Source organism: Papaver somniferum, chromosome 5, assembly GCF_003573695.1.
Source record: "Papaver somniferum cultivar HN1 chromosome 5, ASM357369v1, whole genome shotgun sequence".
Taxonomy (NCBI): domain Eukaryota; kingdom Viridiplantae; phylum Streptophyta; class Magnoliopsida; order Ranunculales; family Papaveraceae; genus Papaver; species Papaver somniferum.
This window is the reverse complement of record NC_039362.1, coordinates 189,660,569-189,678,835: the sequence shown is the minus strand read 5'-3', so window position 1 is coordinate 189,678,835 and position 18,267 is coordinate 189,660,569. Positions and strand designations below refer to the sequence as shown.

Below are 18,267 nucleotides of genomic sequence, written 5' to 3'. Positions count from 1 at the left end.
CAGCAGCAGTAGGGTAATGCAGGCTGGGCAGGGAAGCAAAACAGGGCAGAACAAGGCAAAACAGGGCAATATATCGAAGGGAAAGTGGACAATGGCAATGGAGATAGTGTCATTATATATAATGTGGCAATATATACAACAACAGTGACCTACATGTGCATATTAACAATGGCATAAGCAAACAGCAAACAACAATGATGATGGTGAAGGTGACAATGGCATAAAGAATGACAAAGAGATAAACCAAGGCCTAAGCCAAGGGCAATGGCAGGGGAACAAAATTACAGATACAAAACAGAGAAACAACACAACTAGGTTATGAATCCACCTTGTGACCTAGCCAGATAGTGTAATTCTATGTTAAATCCCTGTCCCTAATGGAGCTAGGTGAAGGTTCAAGCCTGCCTATGTTCCAGGGCATACATAAATGGAATGGAAGGAGAAGAAGCTTGCTCAACTGTTTACTCCTAGCATTGACTGTCTTTTGACAGCACAATCAATCACAAGCACAGTTGAGCACTAAATTCCTCCATTTCTCAATCAGCTCAATTTACAAGAATTATAACCTAACATTCCACCACTAACAGTGACTTAAGGCATCATCTCAGCCTAGCTATACACATACACATGTGAGCTCACATAACAGCAACGAAAACAAAACATTTACTAAACATAGCAATGAACTGAACATAAACAAACACAGAAGACATAAAACAAAAACATGAACTGAATTGAAACTGAATAAGAGCAACTGAATTGAAACTGAATAAGAGTAATGGAATAAACATAAAGATAGTTGAAAATTAAACACTAACCCTTGAGACACTGGCTATTCCAGTGCTCTTGGGTGACACACTGGCTAATCCAGGCATGCCTCCAACACTCACCCAATATCCCCTTTTATACCCAATTACATAATTAGGGTTTACACCCTTTTCACCCAAAAATTCCCAAAACAGTAGACATTAGGGTTCTACCTAATGTGACAGAAAATCACAATTAGGTTCAATTACCTACCCTATATCACCCACTTTATCTTCTCCATGCTCTATCTCAACCTAATTAGGATTTATGTAAAAACCCCCAAATTGACAGAACTAGGGTTTGGTAAATTCTTACCCAAATTGATGCGATTACACGCTACTGACTTCGACCCATTCTTCTCCTTAGTCTCCTGCTCCTCTCCATGCCTCTGATTTCTTCTCTAGCCCTAACTATTGTACCAATTTCTTTCCTAGGGTTTTCTGAGAAAGAAAAGAAAAGAAATTGGTAGGATAGATGGCTAGAAGATGGGTAATAGCTGTAGGAAGGTAGGGGTGATGATGGTGGAGGTGTGGTGGTGGTAGAGGAGTTGGTGGTGGCGATGGCAGTGGCAGGGTGATGGTGGTGGTTCTGCACAGGGTATGGTGGAGAGGAAGAAGGTGAAGGTCGATTGTTTTGGGAAGAAGGGGATGTTTGGTTAGGTCATAGGGTTCGGTCGCTATGGTGTGTAGCGGGATCATCGAGTTCTATGTTTGGCGAATCTCGACCGTGGGATATGGAGATGAAAGATCAATCTGACGGTGAGATGAAGTGGATCCTGCAGCGACCGTTGGATTATATAATACAACAAAATTAACGACACCAGATGGAGTTAGGTGTTGTAATGTTAAGCGGAAGTATCGAGGTTTGATGCGCAGGCAAAGAAGCGACCGTAGGATGCAGATGCGATCCAATCTGACGGTCGGGAATGGAGGCGGGTATGGATATAGAAAATGGGTTTGGGTAAGGGTTTTGGGCCTTGGGTATGCCAAGCCCATATCTTCTTTAAGAACAATTCTTCCTTCTTGAGCCCATTCCTAGCTTTTTGGACGTGCGCTCCATTCTTTGCGGCTTCCTTGCGTAATTCTTCCCGGCTTTTCACTACTTTTCTGCTCTTTTCGCTCCGCGACTCATCCGAACTTCGTTTATTACCTAAAAATGCAAAATTAAGTAAGAAAAATATTTATTCTTGAAAACAAAGAAAATACAGAATATGGGATAAAATGTAGAATTAATGCACAAAAGATGAGTTAAATGCCAAGAAAAATATATAGAAATATGCACTTTTTAGCACTCATCAATGAGTTCTTTACAACATTCGCCACAATTAGGAAAAATCATCCCAAGTATGTGTCGATTCTTCTAACTGGTCCGGAAAGTGAAAGAGAGGCCCTGTCGGTTCGGCCAGGAGGTGTAATAAGGTTTTGTCTTCATAGGAAAGAGTATCATGCTTATCCTATTGACTTTAAAATCTCTGTGAGTCCGTTGCGTCCCTTTGAGAAATGGATGCGATTCATGATGAGCCAGGAATGTGTAAAATCCAGTTTGACCAAGGCGCAGATCATTGATGCTGTCGCGGCTTCCGCAGTGCTTCAAATTAGGAAAGATATTTTAGGATTGGTTGCTTTTATTTCCAGATGGTGTCCAGACACTCACACGGCCATATGCAGGTGGGGTGAAATGACTATCTCCTTAGAGAGTGTGGCCGTGTTGCTGAACCTTCATGTAATAAGAAACCTCGATGTCAAATTGTCTGCAGATGAAGAAGAAATGCGCGTCGCTCTTGTTGCGAAATCAAAAGTATTCGTTCGGAAATAAAACGAGACGAGGTGCTTCTATGGCTGGTGGGTGTCTCAGTGGTTTCCAGATGAGTTGGAGTCGAATCAGAAGAATAATACACTTCATGTCGCGACGTTCTTGGCTCTTTGGTTATCCAGAGATATTTTCGATGATGGCTCGGGTAAAAAGGAGATGAAATTATCAAGTTTGCCATAAAATTGGCAAAAGGTGTCATTCTACCTATTGGCGGCTTGTTTCTTGGTTCTCTGTACACACACTTGGATCAGCTGGTCGCGGACATGTGCGCTTCAAATGGTTACATGAAAGTGGATTCTTATATTCATGCCGCCTTTCTCCAAGCGTGGTTGTGGGAGCACTTCGAAAGGTATGCTCCAAAACCGTTGGCCGTACTTCCCGAGTCTTGGGGTGGATCTAGGATACTACGCTGGTCGAATAGGCGCCAAAGATTGGTTCGAACCTGGTTGGATTCCTTGACAACTCGCACACGGTCAATTTTCGTTCATGGGCTCCGGTGCATGCATCCGTCACTCAGATCAGTACCTTTGCTCCTGCTCCGAGCATGTTTTTGTCTTCTGATAAAGAGGATATGAGTGTTGGATAGATGGTATTCATGCGAAGCTGCACGCCCGGTTATGTGCCGTCTTTCTTTAGAGGATCTTGCAAAGCAGTCTATTACAATATCGATTGGGCGGCTCGGCATATGGGTTTTAACCAAGGGTTCCCACTTGTTCGTCAGCCGGTTTTTCCAGAAGTCTCGTTGCCAACTGTTCTCGATGCCACTTTTCTTGTGTCGGGTAAAAGTCTCCATTTCCTGCTTGCGGAACGAAATCCATCAACAACCTCCAAATATAACATATTTTGGCAGGATAAGTTTCTCGTTTTCCATGGATTTGTGAATGATGAGGTAGAAAACCGTCGCGGTAAGCCTTCTCCTGCGGTTTTAGCTAAGCATCCACTGCTGATGGATCCTTCTTCGCCCAAGCGAAAATCTGTTAGCCCGAATGCAGATAGTCCCCAAGTGAAGGAGCGAAGATGTAAAAGACGTTCAGATGGTTCCCAGTCAGTTTCGACAGCCCTACCGACTTTAAGTTCGTCCAATATGCGGGTACGTGTGATTTTCCTCTTGACTTTAGTTGGATCGTGTATATCCTTGTTTCTTTCATGAGTATCCGTCTTTGTATCTTTCCTAGGATCTCAGCAGCGTGAACGTCTTTACCAAACTTGCAAGTAGTCAGGAAACATCGCTTCTGGAGACGGAGGATGGCGGTGCTGAGCCTATCGGTGGATGGGGAACCCGAGAAGGATGAAAGCTCAGAGTTCAGTGATGGTGAGAGTAGTTCTTCCGACAGCAGTGCTGAATCTTCCTCTAGCCAGTATGAAAGTGAATCAGTGAGTCTCCCGCATGTTCTTTTTTTTTTCCTTTCTCTTTGGAAAATATCTAATCCGTGATGTCATAGGGGGAACCCGTTTCTGAAGATGGCCCTGAGACGGAGACTGGTGGTGATACACATTTTTGTCTCCAATTGTGGCAGCCGCACCGGGCGACCTTGGAATGGATGTTGATCGAGATGAAAACGTCGTTGTGACTCAGACAATGGAGAGTACTCCATTGTACATAGGTGCAATTGTCGTTAGGAATCCCTTGCCGGTTGCTGATGTAGACGCGGGCGCCACTTTCAACCCTTCATACCTGGTTCCTTATCCGGATCTTGTGTTGATCGAGGATTTAGCGTGCCATCCAAACATGCGGCGCCATACACCAAGATATGGGAAATCTACGGACATATCGCCACGACCAAGAAGGTTACTAGTCGATTTGCGTTGGTTAAGCGTGTGGAGGAAGCTTTGTCTTTGATTGACGACATGTGCAACGTGACCGTTAATACTGTTTATGAGGATGTAATCTCGAGCTGGAGGTTCCATCGTGACATGTGTGTAAACTTCGATTTCAATGTTCCTTGGTTCGTTGAAGGTTTCTATGAGGTTGAAAAGTTGCTGGTCGAAACAGTCGAAGGTCCTTCTGCGGATATGGTGAAGAAGCAGGAAGCGGAAGTCGAAAAATTGTCCAGGAAGCTGAAGTTGAAGAGAGCGGCTCTCCAAAGCACGAAGGAGTCTCTTGCTAAGAAGAGCAAGCCATTGTTGAAAAACTTTCCTTGAATGTGTATTTATGTCTTCTGAACTTCATATTTTTAGGTTTTTTTTTTGAAAGGCAAATGAAACGCCTAGTTTATGGTTTTGATTTCCTGGATTTTTGGGTTGATAGACAAATGTTACCTTGAGGGTTTTGGATTATTCTTTTGGAATGAATTGTTTTGGAGTGGATTGTTTTGGGAATGATGTTGTCTTGGTTACGATTGCAAGTGACGCAAACATCCCAAGAAAACCATGGAACCGTGAGTGTTGCGTGTCGGTGGATGACATGGGGTGAAACATAACATGGCTATTGGTTTCATCATTCTAGTGAAAAATTGAAATAACAAACCATGTATTTTGTCTAGGTAAGACTTAATCGGTTTTTCAGGTCTCCTGATGAAAAGGGAATCTTCCGGGTGTAAGACCGAGTTTTACGGGAGGTACCGCTGTGATTGTGGAAGGTCCCCAGTCGTCTCATCTGATAATCGAGTCGTCGATCCCTGGTTGGATCGTTCTCTTTTAACCTCTAGGCAGTCCCCAGTCATCCCTCGCCGTGTCAAGACTGGTAATCGGGTCGTCTGGTAACTGAGTCGTCGATCCCTGAGCGGATCGCCTGCTTCTACCTCCTTAATGTCTGGGTCGAAGCATGAGATCAATGGTCGAAAATTGACATTGTAACCGAAAGATCAATCTCCCACTATGGCCGCCAATTGTTTGAGGGTGAAAACGGTTTCTGCAGGTTTTGGTAATTTCGGGTGTGTGGGTGAGAAAAGAATTTAAACCCTAAACAATGTACTGCAAGGGAGTACTTTAGATTCGAGAGATCAATCTGTACAAATCCGTCCTAAACCAAGAAATGGTCGTTCCAGACTTGCTTCGGTCACAAAGTGAAGGAGAAGGATTGGTTTTAGGGAGGGAAGCGAAGAAAGTGTTGAGACCAGAATAATTGATTCTGTAAGAGTAGTTGTTTCACGACTTGTATCAGAAAGTGGGAAGCTAGCAAATGAAAAGCTAGCAAATGTTTTTTGAGTGTTCTATCCTCATGACTTGAACTTGTTGTTCGGTGGAAATAGGTAATTCCTATTTATACAAGTCGAAGTGAAACGTACTCTGGTCTCATTAAGAAATGGAAAACGGGTGAGTAAATGGGAGGAGGTGGTAACCGGTAACGCTTGGAATTGATGTTCCATAAAAGAAAGCGTTTCACCATTACTCCCTGTATTTACTAACCGCCTCATCCTTATGATACTTTCTTATAACGAGCGTAGTGTATGCCGCATGCTGTAAACCGCCAAACCAATACCCAATGAGTATCCCCCAGTTTGTGACATGTGTTGATGTCTCGAGTGTTTTCGTGGAAAACATGTAGCATGTTGTTGTTGTTTGGCAAGTTGATCTTGGGAGACTTGGCGGATCGGTGGTGAGCTTCAACGGTCGAGATTTTGCATCTTAAAAGGAAGGTCGCCGTTGATTATTGTAACCTTTCGTTTGCTAGCCAGTGGCATGAAAGTATGATCAGTATGGCTTTAATATAGCCTAGTTTATGCGCGGCCAAAAGTTAGGGTTTTGGCTTTGTTTAGGCGCGACCAAACTAGGGCCAAAGGTTGCCATGTGTTAGCTAGTAACCTTGGACGGCTAAGATCTGCATCTTAGATGAAAAAGTGGACGTTGATTTTGCAGGCCTTCGTTTTGATAGCCGCATAGGGAAGGCCGGCATGGTATGACACGGCAAGGTGGTTGGCATACCATTGGAACATGTGGCATGGCATGCCTTGGCGCGGTTTGGCGTGGCCAAAACTAGGGTTTTGGGCCAAAGGTTACCATGCTTTGTTTGGCGACCTTGGACGGCTAAGATTTGCATCTAGGATGGAAGGGTGGCCGTTGATCGTCGCACGCCTTCGTTTTGGTAGTCGCATAGGGAAGGCCGGCATGGTGGGGCCAAGGACAATGGCGCGGATGGCTTGCATAGTGGGGCCAAGGGTTTGGTACGGACGGCTTGGCATGGTGGGGTCAAGGGTTTGGCATGCCATTGGCGCATGGTACGACTAACATGGTTGGGTCCAAGGAAAGGTGCGGTTGGCTTGGCATGGTGGGGCTAAGGGCTTGGCATGCCATTGGCGCATGGTGCGGCTAGCATGGTTGGAATTCCTTGGCACGGTAGACGTGGCTGGCATGGTTTGCCATTGGCACAGTGGTGCGTCTGGCATGGTTGGCATGCCTTGGCGCGGAGATGTGGCTGGCATGGTTTGCCATTGGCACAGTGGTGCGGCTGGCATGGTTGGCATGCCTTGGTGCGAAGATGTGGATGGCCTGGTTTGCCATTGGCACAGTGGTGCGGCTGACATGGTTGGCATGCCTTGGCGCGGTAGCATGAGAATTAGGGTTTGGCATAGATGATGTCGGTCAATGTTAAGGGTTCTGTCGTGGAACATGACACATAAAAAAAAAGGTGCCCTGGTAATTCTTACGTGGGCATGCTGATCGATTCAATAAATGTGCTAATGGTCATAGTGACGTCATGTCAGTTGTACGGTTTTACGATTTTAACCCTAAGCTAAAAACCACCATCAACACCTCTGTTGTGTGCTCCAGATGTTTTATCCATGATGAGTCTGTGATGCATGCTCTTGTTCTCTTCTCCTTTGCTAGTCATGTCTGGTATCTTTATCCTTTTAACATTCACATCTTGCATTTTAATGATAAATCTGTGTTGGATTGTTTGTTTTCTTTGGCTTATTGATCATGTTTATTGCCTCAAGGGGATTTTATATGTTTGTTTGATGTTATTCTGTGGTCCATTTAGAGTAGTAGAAATAGCTTGAATTTTAATGACCAAAAAAACCAAAAAAACTATTATCGGTAGAGACAAAGCCATGATAGTTCTTACAAAACCCGTCATGTATAAATTTCCTGTATTCCTAATACTGTTAATGATAATAAATTCCCCCACCTTCTCAAATAGGCCAAGTGGAGTACTGGTGGTGCCTTTTATGAAATATCCGTGGCTAATAGTGCAGGTTATGTGTGAGAGACCACATAAAGCCCTTTTGTCATTTCTCCTTCTGAAGTTGAGACTCGTGCTATCTGATTGTCTTGAAGAAAGTTGTGGAGCTGAAGCTTACCCATATAATAATCGAAAGTGACATGAAGGAACTGATCAGTCAATTTCCAGCATGAAATTTCGATAATAACGAAGAACGGATGCCCTTTTTAAAGATATTTCCTATCATAGTTTTGAATTTGTTCCTTGTAAGTTTACTTTTCAACCCCATACACATAATGATGTAGCTTGTACTTGGCTCATTGGGCCAAAGTTACCTCATCTTCTATGTTTTATCTACTCCTCCGATTTGGCGATCGTCAGTTGTTGAGGCAAATCAGTAGCCCTTCGTCTATAAAAATAAAATAAAAATAACAATAATAGTGAAAACCTCTATTTTACCCTCTTTTGTTTTTGAGTAAATTTTTAGAACACTCACTTTCGTGTAGCACCCACCATTCACCATTTAAGGGTTGAAATTTCCTAGATATGACATTGTTTTTAGGGAATTTGTTAAGAATTATCCTAGATTCACACCATCCATCCTAGATGGTCCACGGAGGAAGCAGTTAGCTTAGCTCAAGCCCGAAGCCCCTGAATATTGGCCCGTGTGCTTGCTAGTAGTGTAAGCTCAGAGGGATGGATCATGGAAAGGATTCACCACCACCTCCCACATGACAAAACTTCATTTTCTTATGACATCTGATACAGAGTTCCGATTGAGAAAGTAAATGATTTGTAACATATGGAATCACATTTTATATGTTAAAACTGCCACTGATTCATGTATCCTACAGTATTTGTTTTCTTCCAATTCCAGTATATCAGGGTACGGTGAATTCTTCAGTGTGTTTGGAAGTTACTCTAGAAAGACCTGGATTCTGTCACCCATGGTGTCATTGAAGTCCAACAATTTCTTCCCTCCTGGTTCTCCTGCTGCATCATCCAATAGCGATTTAATATTTACACCACCCAAAGCTGCATAGGGAAAGAAAACAAAATAAGTTGGTTAAAGCCGTGTCTTCTCAAGCTAAAAAAGAATATTGTTCTCTTAATCACATTTTGGCGGAAAAGAAATAGTACCTGGAACTACATTAGTTATTCCGTCTAAGAATCCAGCCTGTTTCAAGTATGAACAAACAACTATCATTAGTAAACGTGTACACAGCTATCTGTACCTAATGCATCAATATGGGCGAACCGGAAGCAAGAAAAAGAAGAAAAAACAAAAAAACGCAGTATATATGTTCGAGAAGCCAGAGTACTTGTCATGGAACATTCTGTAACATTTCCAACCCCGTCATAATTGGTTGATTATGACCACATAGGATCCATAAAGAAAAATGTGCAGCAATATTTTATGGAAAACCTGCTACAAGCAAGATAACCTTTCTATACCTCATGATTTATGAGTAAAAAGAACTTACAGGAATTCGGATTTCGAGTTTCTCAGATCCATCCTTTCCAGTGACCTTGACTCTTAATTGGCGGGACCAGATCCCGGAGAAACGACCTTTTGAGCCATCTGCACCATAGTACACTTCAGGTGTTACCACTTCAACAACATTATCTTGTTCACTTTGATCTCTTTCTTCATTAGCATCTTTTGTTCTCTCCTGGTTACCGTATATGTCGATGCTTGCTGGTGAGTAATAAAGAATAGGACATAAAACTTAGGGCTCAACTTCGAACTAGGCCTTTGTAATCTGAACTCAGAAAAGTTGATGAATGATCAAAGCAACTAACTTACGAAGAGACTGGGCTAAATCATTTCATGATTTATTGTTCATTACACAAAAATATCAGTAACATTTGGACACCTCAAGATTAAAAAATTTGGGGGTCTAGTTATTACCAACCTCTCTGCGAAAATGATTGACTGTCGCGGGTAGCATACACTTTCTCTTCCTCGTAGTATGCATTGAACCCTAAGGTTTCCTTGAGTTCTTCAAAAGATGGCAAGCTTCCAGGGGGAGGAAGGCGACCACCTTTAATAGCAGTTAAAGCGTCCTGCCAATATGATTTTGCTTAAATTTCTTGCTTGAAATAATTGTTCATTTAGGTAATCGATTATGGAGTGATAAGCGAGTTTCCCAAAATCAATGCATAATAATTTATGCAGTACATATTCGAAGTATGGAAAGTAACAAGACAGTCACCTGCATCGCTCGAACAGAGACCCCAATCAAGGACAATGGATAGGCCACAATTTTGAATCCCATTTGTTCAAGCTCGGTGGGGTTTAATATTGGAGTTTTCCCGCCTCCTTCAAGCATATTGGCCTACATAAAATGCATACAAAAGATATTCATTACCATAATAGAGAGAAGCAAATTTTTCTACAGTAATAATCTTTTAAGCATGGTCACACACATAATGCAACTTCACATTTCTTGATGGAAGGAAGTATAGACAGAAAAATATCATATTCAGGTGACAATATTTCTCCAGATTACGGACCATCTCGATATAGATTCATTAGTGTCATATACTACTTCAGAGTGTCTAACAAATCAAAATGTTAGGTAAAAACAAGATTGTACTCTTTCTTTTATTGAACTGGAATAAATGGCATGTTCGTAGATATGATATATACAATCTAGTCCTAGATCAAACGGATTATGAAACCAATACATTGTTGTGAGATGCAAGGAATGAGATTTTGTAGCAAATGAAAATGTGCACGACGAGAGACGAAGAACAGTAACATAGTTTCAGTCGAACTCTATATAGGAAAAGAATATACCATCTTTGGTACTAGAGGATAGACCTCACAGAAACCCCTCATTTCTTCCCTCGAAGCAAGTGCATCAACAAAAAGAACGTCAGCTCCAGCATCCGCAAAAGCTCGTGATCTCCATAACGCTTCCTCAAAAGACACAGCTTGACGTGAATCAGTCCGTGCTACAATAACAATGTCCGAACCACTCTCCCTCCTCGCATCAATAGCTGCTTTTATCCGCATCACTGCCTCCTCCCTCGAAACCACCTTTCTACCTTGGGTATGACCACAAGCTTTTGGAGATACCTTTTCAAAGAAAACAAGACGCTAAACATCATGACCACCCAAAGTAATAACAATCAAGCTAAACACAGAAAACCCAATGAAAAATCAGTTTACAGAAGGCATCTTCTATTACAACCAACGCGTATGTACACAAATGGAGGAACATAGCCGTTTGCGCAGCTTAAATACAAAAGATAGACGACATGTTCATCTGTGTACTATGTAGTGTGGCCCTAACACGTAATCTATACACATTGATGCTCGATAACAATTCATTTGTCCGTCAAGCGCAATCTAAAGCAATGATGATAAGTTCAGTAAAGTAAAGTAATATGAAAATGAACCTGATCTTCAATAATAATTCCAGCAAAACCAGCTTTAATGAACCCTTTAACAGTTCTTTTGACATTCATTCCATTTCCATACCCATTGTCTCCATCACCAATTACAGGTATTGATACAGCTTCAGTAATTTGACGACCTTGATCAACCATTTCTCCATATGAAATTAGACCAACATCTGGTAACCCCAATCTAGCAGCTGAAATTGAAAATCCTGAAATACACACAAATCATATCAGTACAACTAAAATTCATAAAAATTCAAGAAATAGGGGTCGACTATTTAGCTTACCACTAGTGAAACAGAAATCAAAACCCGCCTTTTCAACTAATTTTGCACTAAGACCATCATAACAAGCAGGACCTTGATGAACCCCCGGTGATTCCAAAAGATTTCTAAGTAATTGCGCAGGAGTTTTTGAAGTGCCAGACTTGCTGGTTTCTCCTCCAATAGAAGATTTTGGATTAAAGATGAAAACTTTCTTTACAGACTGATGTGAATGGGTGGATAGTTTCTGGAAAGATGGCAAAGTTTTGAAATTTGTAACTTTAGCTGATGAGAATGAAGAAGATAGTGTATGGGTTTTGTGGGGTTTTGAGAAGGAAGATGAAATTATTGATTCATGATTGATCCCGGAAAGCTTCATTTTATTGAATCAATCAATGAATTTTGTTTGTCTCTGAGAGTGAAGCCTAGAAGAACTCTCAGTGTGCTTCCAAAATGAAAGTCCTGATATTTATCTTTCAGTTTACCTCCTTTAAGAGTTACCTAATTTGATAAATTACCCATTTTCTTATTTAATTATTACTAGTTACTCCCTTTTGACATGGACAAAAACCAAAAAGAGTGGGTATTGGATTTTTACACAGTCTACCCTCTGAAACCCACCATCTCAGTTCATCAGCTGCAGAGAACAACCTACCTGGGTTTAGGGTTTTAGGGGTTTTTTATTTTGGAGGGAAAACGCTAATCATTCTCTGATGAAGAAAAGATTACTACTTTCTTTCATTTTCAGGTATCGATGTGTTCAATCTTATATATTTGAATTTTGATTTTGGTTAGTTTATTTTGTAAATGGCGAGAGGGACTGCAGTAACATCTCTGTATAGAATCCATTCATTCAGAAAAAATGCTAGGTTTTCTTTATTGAATCGTTCATTCCATTGTACAAGAGAGCGAGGAGGAGAGTGCTCAAATTCTCTAAAAGGTTCGGTTTTTATTGATATTGATTACCCGTTACATGGAAATTTAAAATTAGGGTTACAGAATAAGATTTGTAGGGATTTTGAAGTTACCCGTTGGAAATCATATTCTACAGAGGTTAACGGAAATGATGTCAATGGTATTGTTCCTGATTCAACAGCGATTGAAAGTAGTTGTTCAGAGATTGTAGCTTTACGTGATCCAGTAAAATTATACGAAGAACTTCGAGATACTGAACAGAATGAAGCGAACGACATCTGAGTGGGATGATATAGATGAGATTTTCAATTGCTTTGTGTTAGTACGTGTCTAAGATAAGCATCAAGTCTTCCCAAAGACTCTCAACAACTCTAGTCCATAGGCTACAAACTAGGACTTTAAACAGATTTGAATTCTTCTTATGTTTGTTAGGATATATTCTAAATCTGTAACAAATCTATTATCTTTCCTAATATAAATAAGAAGCATATCTCCACAGGTTAAGTGTGGAAGATATTCACCAAATTCCTTTTCTAAGTTGGTATCACGAGTCGATCCAACACACACTTCCGCAAAGAAACATAAAAAAAAACAGAAGAAAACAACAATGGCATCCACAACAAACAGCATGAGAAATATCCAGATTCATCACCTAGTCACCCTAAAACTTACAGAAACAAATCACTCTCTATGGAAAACCCAATTCAAACCAATATTAAAAGGATATGGTTTAACTGGTTTTATAGATGGAAGCAAAGCAATCCCTCCTAAAACTCTCCCTGATTCAGATGAAATAAATCCCCTCTATACAGAATATGAAGCACAGGACTCTCTCATTGTTGGTTGGCTCAATTCAACACTCACCCCGGAGGTTCTGTGTCATGTACGTGGTCTGGATACTGCCAAAGCCGTATGGGAGAAACTAGAAAGCTACTTTGCTCCAAAAACACGAGCTCACATGATGAGTCTCAAGAAACAACTCCATTCTATGAACAAAGGTAACAAGTCCCTCAAAACATATTTAACTGATGCTAAAAATCTATTTGAACAGCTTGCAGCAACTGGATATGATGTATCCAATGATGAAAAAATGCAGTCAATAAGTAATGGTTTGAATCAATCCTATGATCCCATTGTCACGGCTCTGAGTACAAAAGATGACATGGATATGGAAACTTTCTACTCCCATCTTCTCACCTTTGATATGAGAATAGAACAGCAGTTGTCCTCCATCCAACAACCGGCTGTCAATGTAGCTGTCTCCAGACTCGCACCACAGTTCAAATCCAGTTCCAAGATGCACCAGCAAAACCGTGGTTCACAGAATCACTTCAGTAATCAAAATCCACAATACCAGTTCAACAATCAGCAGAAACGTTTCAACATGCAACACCGTGGACAGCAGTCAACCAATACGTCTGAATGCAGGTTAAGTGTGGAAGATATTCACCAAATTCCTTTTCTAAGTCTTTGTTAAATCAGGATGGGCGTCTAACCAAGCTCTTGCAATTTACATTGGATTGTCATTTTTCCCGACTGCTGTTCGAAAGTTTCAAACTTTCTTTAAGAATAAATGTAGTGGTGATGTGGCTAAGTCTTATATCATTGGGTCCATGTGAAGAGTCTGAGAGGTTTCTTTTCCCCATTTTCGTCGAATTTTGTTTAGAAGAGTTTCCGGATGAGATCAAAAGGTTTCAGGGAATTCTTGATTCTGCAGATTTAACAAAGCCTCACACCTGGTTTCCATTTACTAGAGCGATGAAACGAAAAATCATTTACCATTGCGGGCCGACTAACAGTGGTAAAACTTACAATGCCTTGCAGAGGTTTATGGAGGCCGAGAAAGGTATTTATTGTAGTCCTCTAAGACTCTTAGCCATGGAAGTCTTCGACAAGGTGAATGCCCTTGGGGTTTATTGTAGTCTGCGCACTGGGCAGGAAAAGAAGCATGTTCCATTTTCAAATCACGCTTCGTGTACTATGGAGATGGTTTCTACAGAGGAACTGTATGATGTGGCTGTTATAGACGAGATACAGATGTTGGCTGATCCATGTAGAGGTTATGCGTGGACTCGAGCATTACTTGGCGTAATGGCTGTTGAGGTTCATCTTTGTGGCGACCCAAGTGTTCTGAAAATTGTTCGAAAAGTATGTGCAGAAACTGGGGATGAGTTGGTTGAAAATCATTATGAAAGATTCAAGCCTCTTGTGGTGGAAGGCAAAACCCTTCTAGGGGATCTTCGGAATGTTAAATCAGGAGATTGTGTCGTTGCATTCTCAAGGAGAGAGATATTTGAGGTAAAAATGGCGATTGAGAAGTTTACGAAACATCGGTGTTGCGTCATTTATGGTGCATTGCCGCCAGAGACTAGGCGTCAGCAAGCTACTTTGTTCAATGATCAAGATAATGAGTATGATGTTCTGGTTGCAAGTGATGCGGTGGGAATGGGGTTGAACTTAAATATTAGAAGGGTTGTATTCTATAGTCTCTCAAAGTATAATGGTGACAAAGTTGTACCTGTTCCAGCAACACAGGTGAAGCAAATTGCTGGAAGAGCTGGCAGAAGAGGAAGCCGATATCCAGATGGACTCACAACTACCTTGCATTTGGATGATTTGCAGTACCTAATTGAGTGTTTAAAACAACCTTTTGATGAAGTTAAGAAAGTGGGTCTGTTTCCTTTCTTCGAGCAGGTTGAGTTATTTGCAGGGAAGCTCCCAGATATGACTTTCTGCCAGCTATTGGATAAGTTTGGTGAGAATTGCCGTCTTCATGGTTCTTACTTCTTGTGCCGGCATGATCATATCAAGAAGGTTGCGAACATGTTGGAGAAGGTTCAAGGATTATCTCTTGAAGACCGTTTTAACTTTTGCTTCGCCCCAGTTAATATTAGAGATCCAAAAGCAATGCACCATCTGCTGAGTTTTGCTTCAACATATAGCCAAAACCGTAAGGTTAGTATAGCAATGGGAATGCCCAAGTGTTCTGCTCGAAATGATGCAGAGTTATTAGACCTCGAGACCAGACATCAAGTTTTGTCTATGTATCTATGGCTGGCATATCAGTTCAAGCAGGAGATGTTCCCTTACGTGGAGAAGTATTCTTCAATGGCAGCGGATATTGCAGATTTATTGGGTCAGTCTCTCACCAGTGTTACCTGGAAACCTGAATCAAGGAATCCTCCCCCCAAAATCCAGAAGGAAGATGGCTACCAAAGGCCAATGTCCCTTATCAAAGAACATAAAAAGAAGCGGCAAGTGCACGTTTTGTAACATAATCCTTCAAACCGGGGTCTCTCAACCTAAGGGTTCATGAATCAAGGAATCCTCACCCAAAAACTCAGAAGGAAGATGGCTACCAACGTCCAAAGTTACTCCCGACGTTCTTCTGTGTGTCAAGGAAGAAGCAAGTGAATGTTCCGCAGCTGAATCCTTCAAATCAGGGTAATGCATTACCAAGGTTCAGTTTATCTTTTTCAGTTCTCATTGTGGATGTTAGATTAACGTGTCTTCTGTTTTCCTATTTAGATAGTTGATATTATTCCAACTTTGCTGATGGTTCCATGTATTTATTCCCCTTTGTCTCATATGTTTTTTCGGTTGTTAGTTACATCTGATATGCTCTATAAAAGCACACTTTTGAATAGCTTGTGATGTATGATTCTTGATGCTCTTTATTATGTATAATGCTTCCTCAAAAACAAAGAAAAAAACCTACCCGGGGTTTAGAGTGATTTCAAGTACTCCCATTCATTCAAGCTTCGCAGGATCAGTCAGGTACTTCTATAAAATATGACCCTCTTTTGCTTTTCCTGAAAGTTCTTCTTTTCTGAAGATGATTCCACCCTCTATTTGGGCATTGCTACTATATTTATTAACTAATTGCTTACTTATATTTTTTTTAGAGTGTATTTTTCTTGGAATTTTCTTGAAATATTGGAATCTTCTGAATTTAATGGAGGTGAGGGATTCTTTGTTTGTGGTTTTATGAAAGTTTGAAGTTGTGGACCTTGTGGTGGTGGAATTTATATAAGCTGCCGAAAATAATTTATTTAGGGGATTGAACATTTTGTATACCGTCCATAGGTAGTAGTGTCACCTTCCTTTAGTCTTTAGTATAATAAGTTACTTACTTGTAGGTGTACAGCTTCGGAGACGGTGGAACAGAATAGCAGATAGTTATAGTCATCCATGATATAAGAAATAATCACTTTTTAATTGTAGTTGGCAAACCTTGACCTGTGATCACTGTTCCCTGTTATGCAGTAAGATCAAAGTTCATGGAGTAGAAAAAATGGTTATAGATTACTTTTCCGTCATTGGGTTTTTGCTTTTGTTTTGTAAAACTTTCTTTATAGTGTTGTTGATTCTTGAACCTGATGCTATGGTAAACCATGTCATGACCTTGGTATTATATGAATTATAGTTAGTTTCAAAGATGTTTAGTGGCAACCGGTTCAAGTGTTTCAAGGTTTATGGATAAAAGGTGCTATATTTCTTTCTCATATTACTTTACAGGTTCTAGAAGCAACTAGCAATGAGCCAAGGGATCCTTATGGATCAAATGATTCAAATCTGTCAGATATTGCACAAGCTAACCCGAAACTAGTAAGTCCATCTTCATTGTTTTAAAATTTTCCATGGCACGTTTTCTTTGGAAAATGCTTATTTGTCTCGCATATCAGCAGCCATGACATCAAATTATAATGGCTCTGCGTTGGAAGTGGATCAATGACATGGAAAAATCGGTGCCAAATGAACAAGGTGTGTGCATATTCTTTGCTTATACTGAATTTTTCCAAGATGCTCGGTAATGTGATTATGCATTTTTACTTCATCGTGGAGATGTTGCATTTGAGAATCAATTACAGTGTCTTATAAATTATTGGATTATGTTTTTGTTTGATCTATTATGTTAATGAATAAAAGTAGGTTGGTATCCGAATATGATCTTGCATATGGTTTGTTGCTTTATCTTTTGGGGGTGTCATTTTGCTTCATTTGTCAGCATGGATTGGTGCCAGATTTGAGTAACAACTTTATTCGTTAGGCTTCGGACAGTTAGTTGTAGATTAGAAAGAATTCAAAGGTAGTATTGTCATTGTCCGGAGTATGGGTTAGTTATAGTCAGTAACTTGTAATTTAAAGAGAGACTTTAAATAATAAAGAACGATGATTTATTTGAAACATGTAGGTGCTTAAAGCACAGACAAATGCAATACAAGATATTGAAATACAATTGGAAAACGAAAACTAGAACAAATGAAACTATAGAACAATCAGTCACAAACTGAAGCTTCCATCATAATATTTTCTCTTCTTTCGGCTTACTTCTTGAATAAACCAATAATAAAATGTGTAAGAAGGTCATTAAAGAGGTAGGGGAAAACATTTGTTCCGATACTTGAAGATTTGTATTCAGAGCATGTAAACCTAAAGCTTGAGGCATGATAACCATGAGCTTCATGGATGTGACTTTGCTTATTGTTGCACTAGTGAACTGATGATAACCTGCAATATTAGAATAGAATGTATGCTGTCAGAATGTTGATACTAACAGTAAAGTTTAAAGTGGCAATAAATATAGTGATGTGGGTTGGAATCGAGTAGTATCGGTACTTACATTGAAAAAGAAAAGTACCACAACTTCTCAGCCAAATTAGTAGTAGACTGGAGGTGGTGGGGATGAGTAGATGTAAGCTGGAGGTGGAGGAGATTTCACTGGTGGAGGAGGAGATGAGTAGACGTATGGTGGAGGAGGTGATGGTGAAGGTGGGGGTGGAGATGAGTAGACGTATGGTGGAGGAGGTGATGGTGAAGGTGGGGGTGGAGATGAGTAGACGTATGGTGGTGGTGGTGACTTGACTGGTGGTGGTGGAGATGAGTAGACGTATGGTGGTGGTGGTGACTTGACTGGTGGTGGTGGAGATGGGTAGACGTATGGTGGTGGTGGAGACTTGA

The 18,267-nt window shown here is 40.7% G+C and overlaps 2 protein-coding genes and 1 pseudogene across 3 annotated transcripts in view; 1 reads left to right on the top strand and 2 right to left on the bottom strand.

The window, feature by feature from the left end:
• Positions 1-8,415: 8,415 nt before the first annotated feature.
• Positions 8,416-11,831, bottom strand: LOC113284028 (2,3-dimethylmalate lyase-like). Of its 2 annotated transcripts, none has more exons than XM_026533417.1 (8): positions 11,416-11,831; positions 11,126-11,337; positions 10,521-10,802; positions 9,934-10,056; positions 9,634-9,784; positions 9,202-9,416; positions 8,858-8,894; positions 8,416-8,752 (listed from the first exon to the last, which is right to left on the bottom strand). In XM_026533417.1, exons 1-8 carry the CDS (start codon positions 11,768-11,770, stop codon positions 8,634-8,636), a joined length of 1,494 nt encoding a protein of 497 aa, XP_026389202.1. In that variant the 5' UTR covers positions 11,771-11,831; the 3' UTR covers positions 8,416-8,633. The 2 variants fall into 2 exon arrangements, with proteins under 2 accessions (XP_026389202.1, XP_026389203.1); XM_026533418.1 differs by having other exon boundaries at positions 9,202-9,299.
• Positions 11,832-12,913: 1,082 nt separating this feature from the next.
• The window catches only part of LOC113280360, a 9,502-nt pseudogene continuing 4,148 nt past the window's right edge, over positions 12,914-18,267 (top strand).
• The window catches only part of LOC113280359 (extensin-2-like), a gene marked incomplete at its 5' end in the record, with an annotated part of 2,004 nt that continues 1,702 nt past the window's right edge, over positions 17,966-18,267 (bottom strand). The window contains one exon of the mRNA XM_026528996.1: positions 17,966-18,171. Coding sequence (XP_026384781.1) covers positions 17,966-18,171 — 206 coding nt within the window. The remainder of the gene's footprint in view (positions 18,172-18,267) is intronic.

Coding starts and splice junctions, on each gene's coding strand:
- LOC113284028 (XM_026533417.1), bottom strand. CDS start 11,770: ATGAAGCTTTCCGGGATCAATCATGAATCAATAATTTCATCTTCCTTC. Junction 11,338..11,415: donor TGATTTCTGTTTCACTAGTG/GTAAGCTAAATA, acceptor TGTGTATTTCAG/GATTTTCAATTTCAGCTGCT. Junction 9,417..9,633: donor TCAATCATTTTCGCAGAGAG/GTTGGTAATAAC, acceptor ATTACTCACCAG/CAAGCATCGACATATACGGT.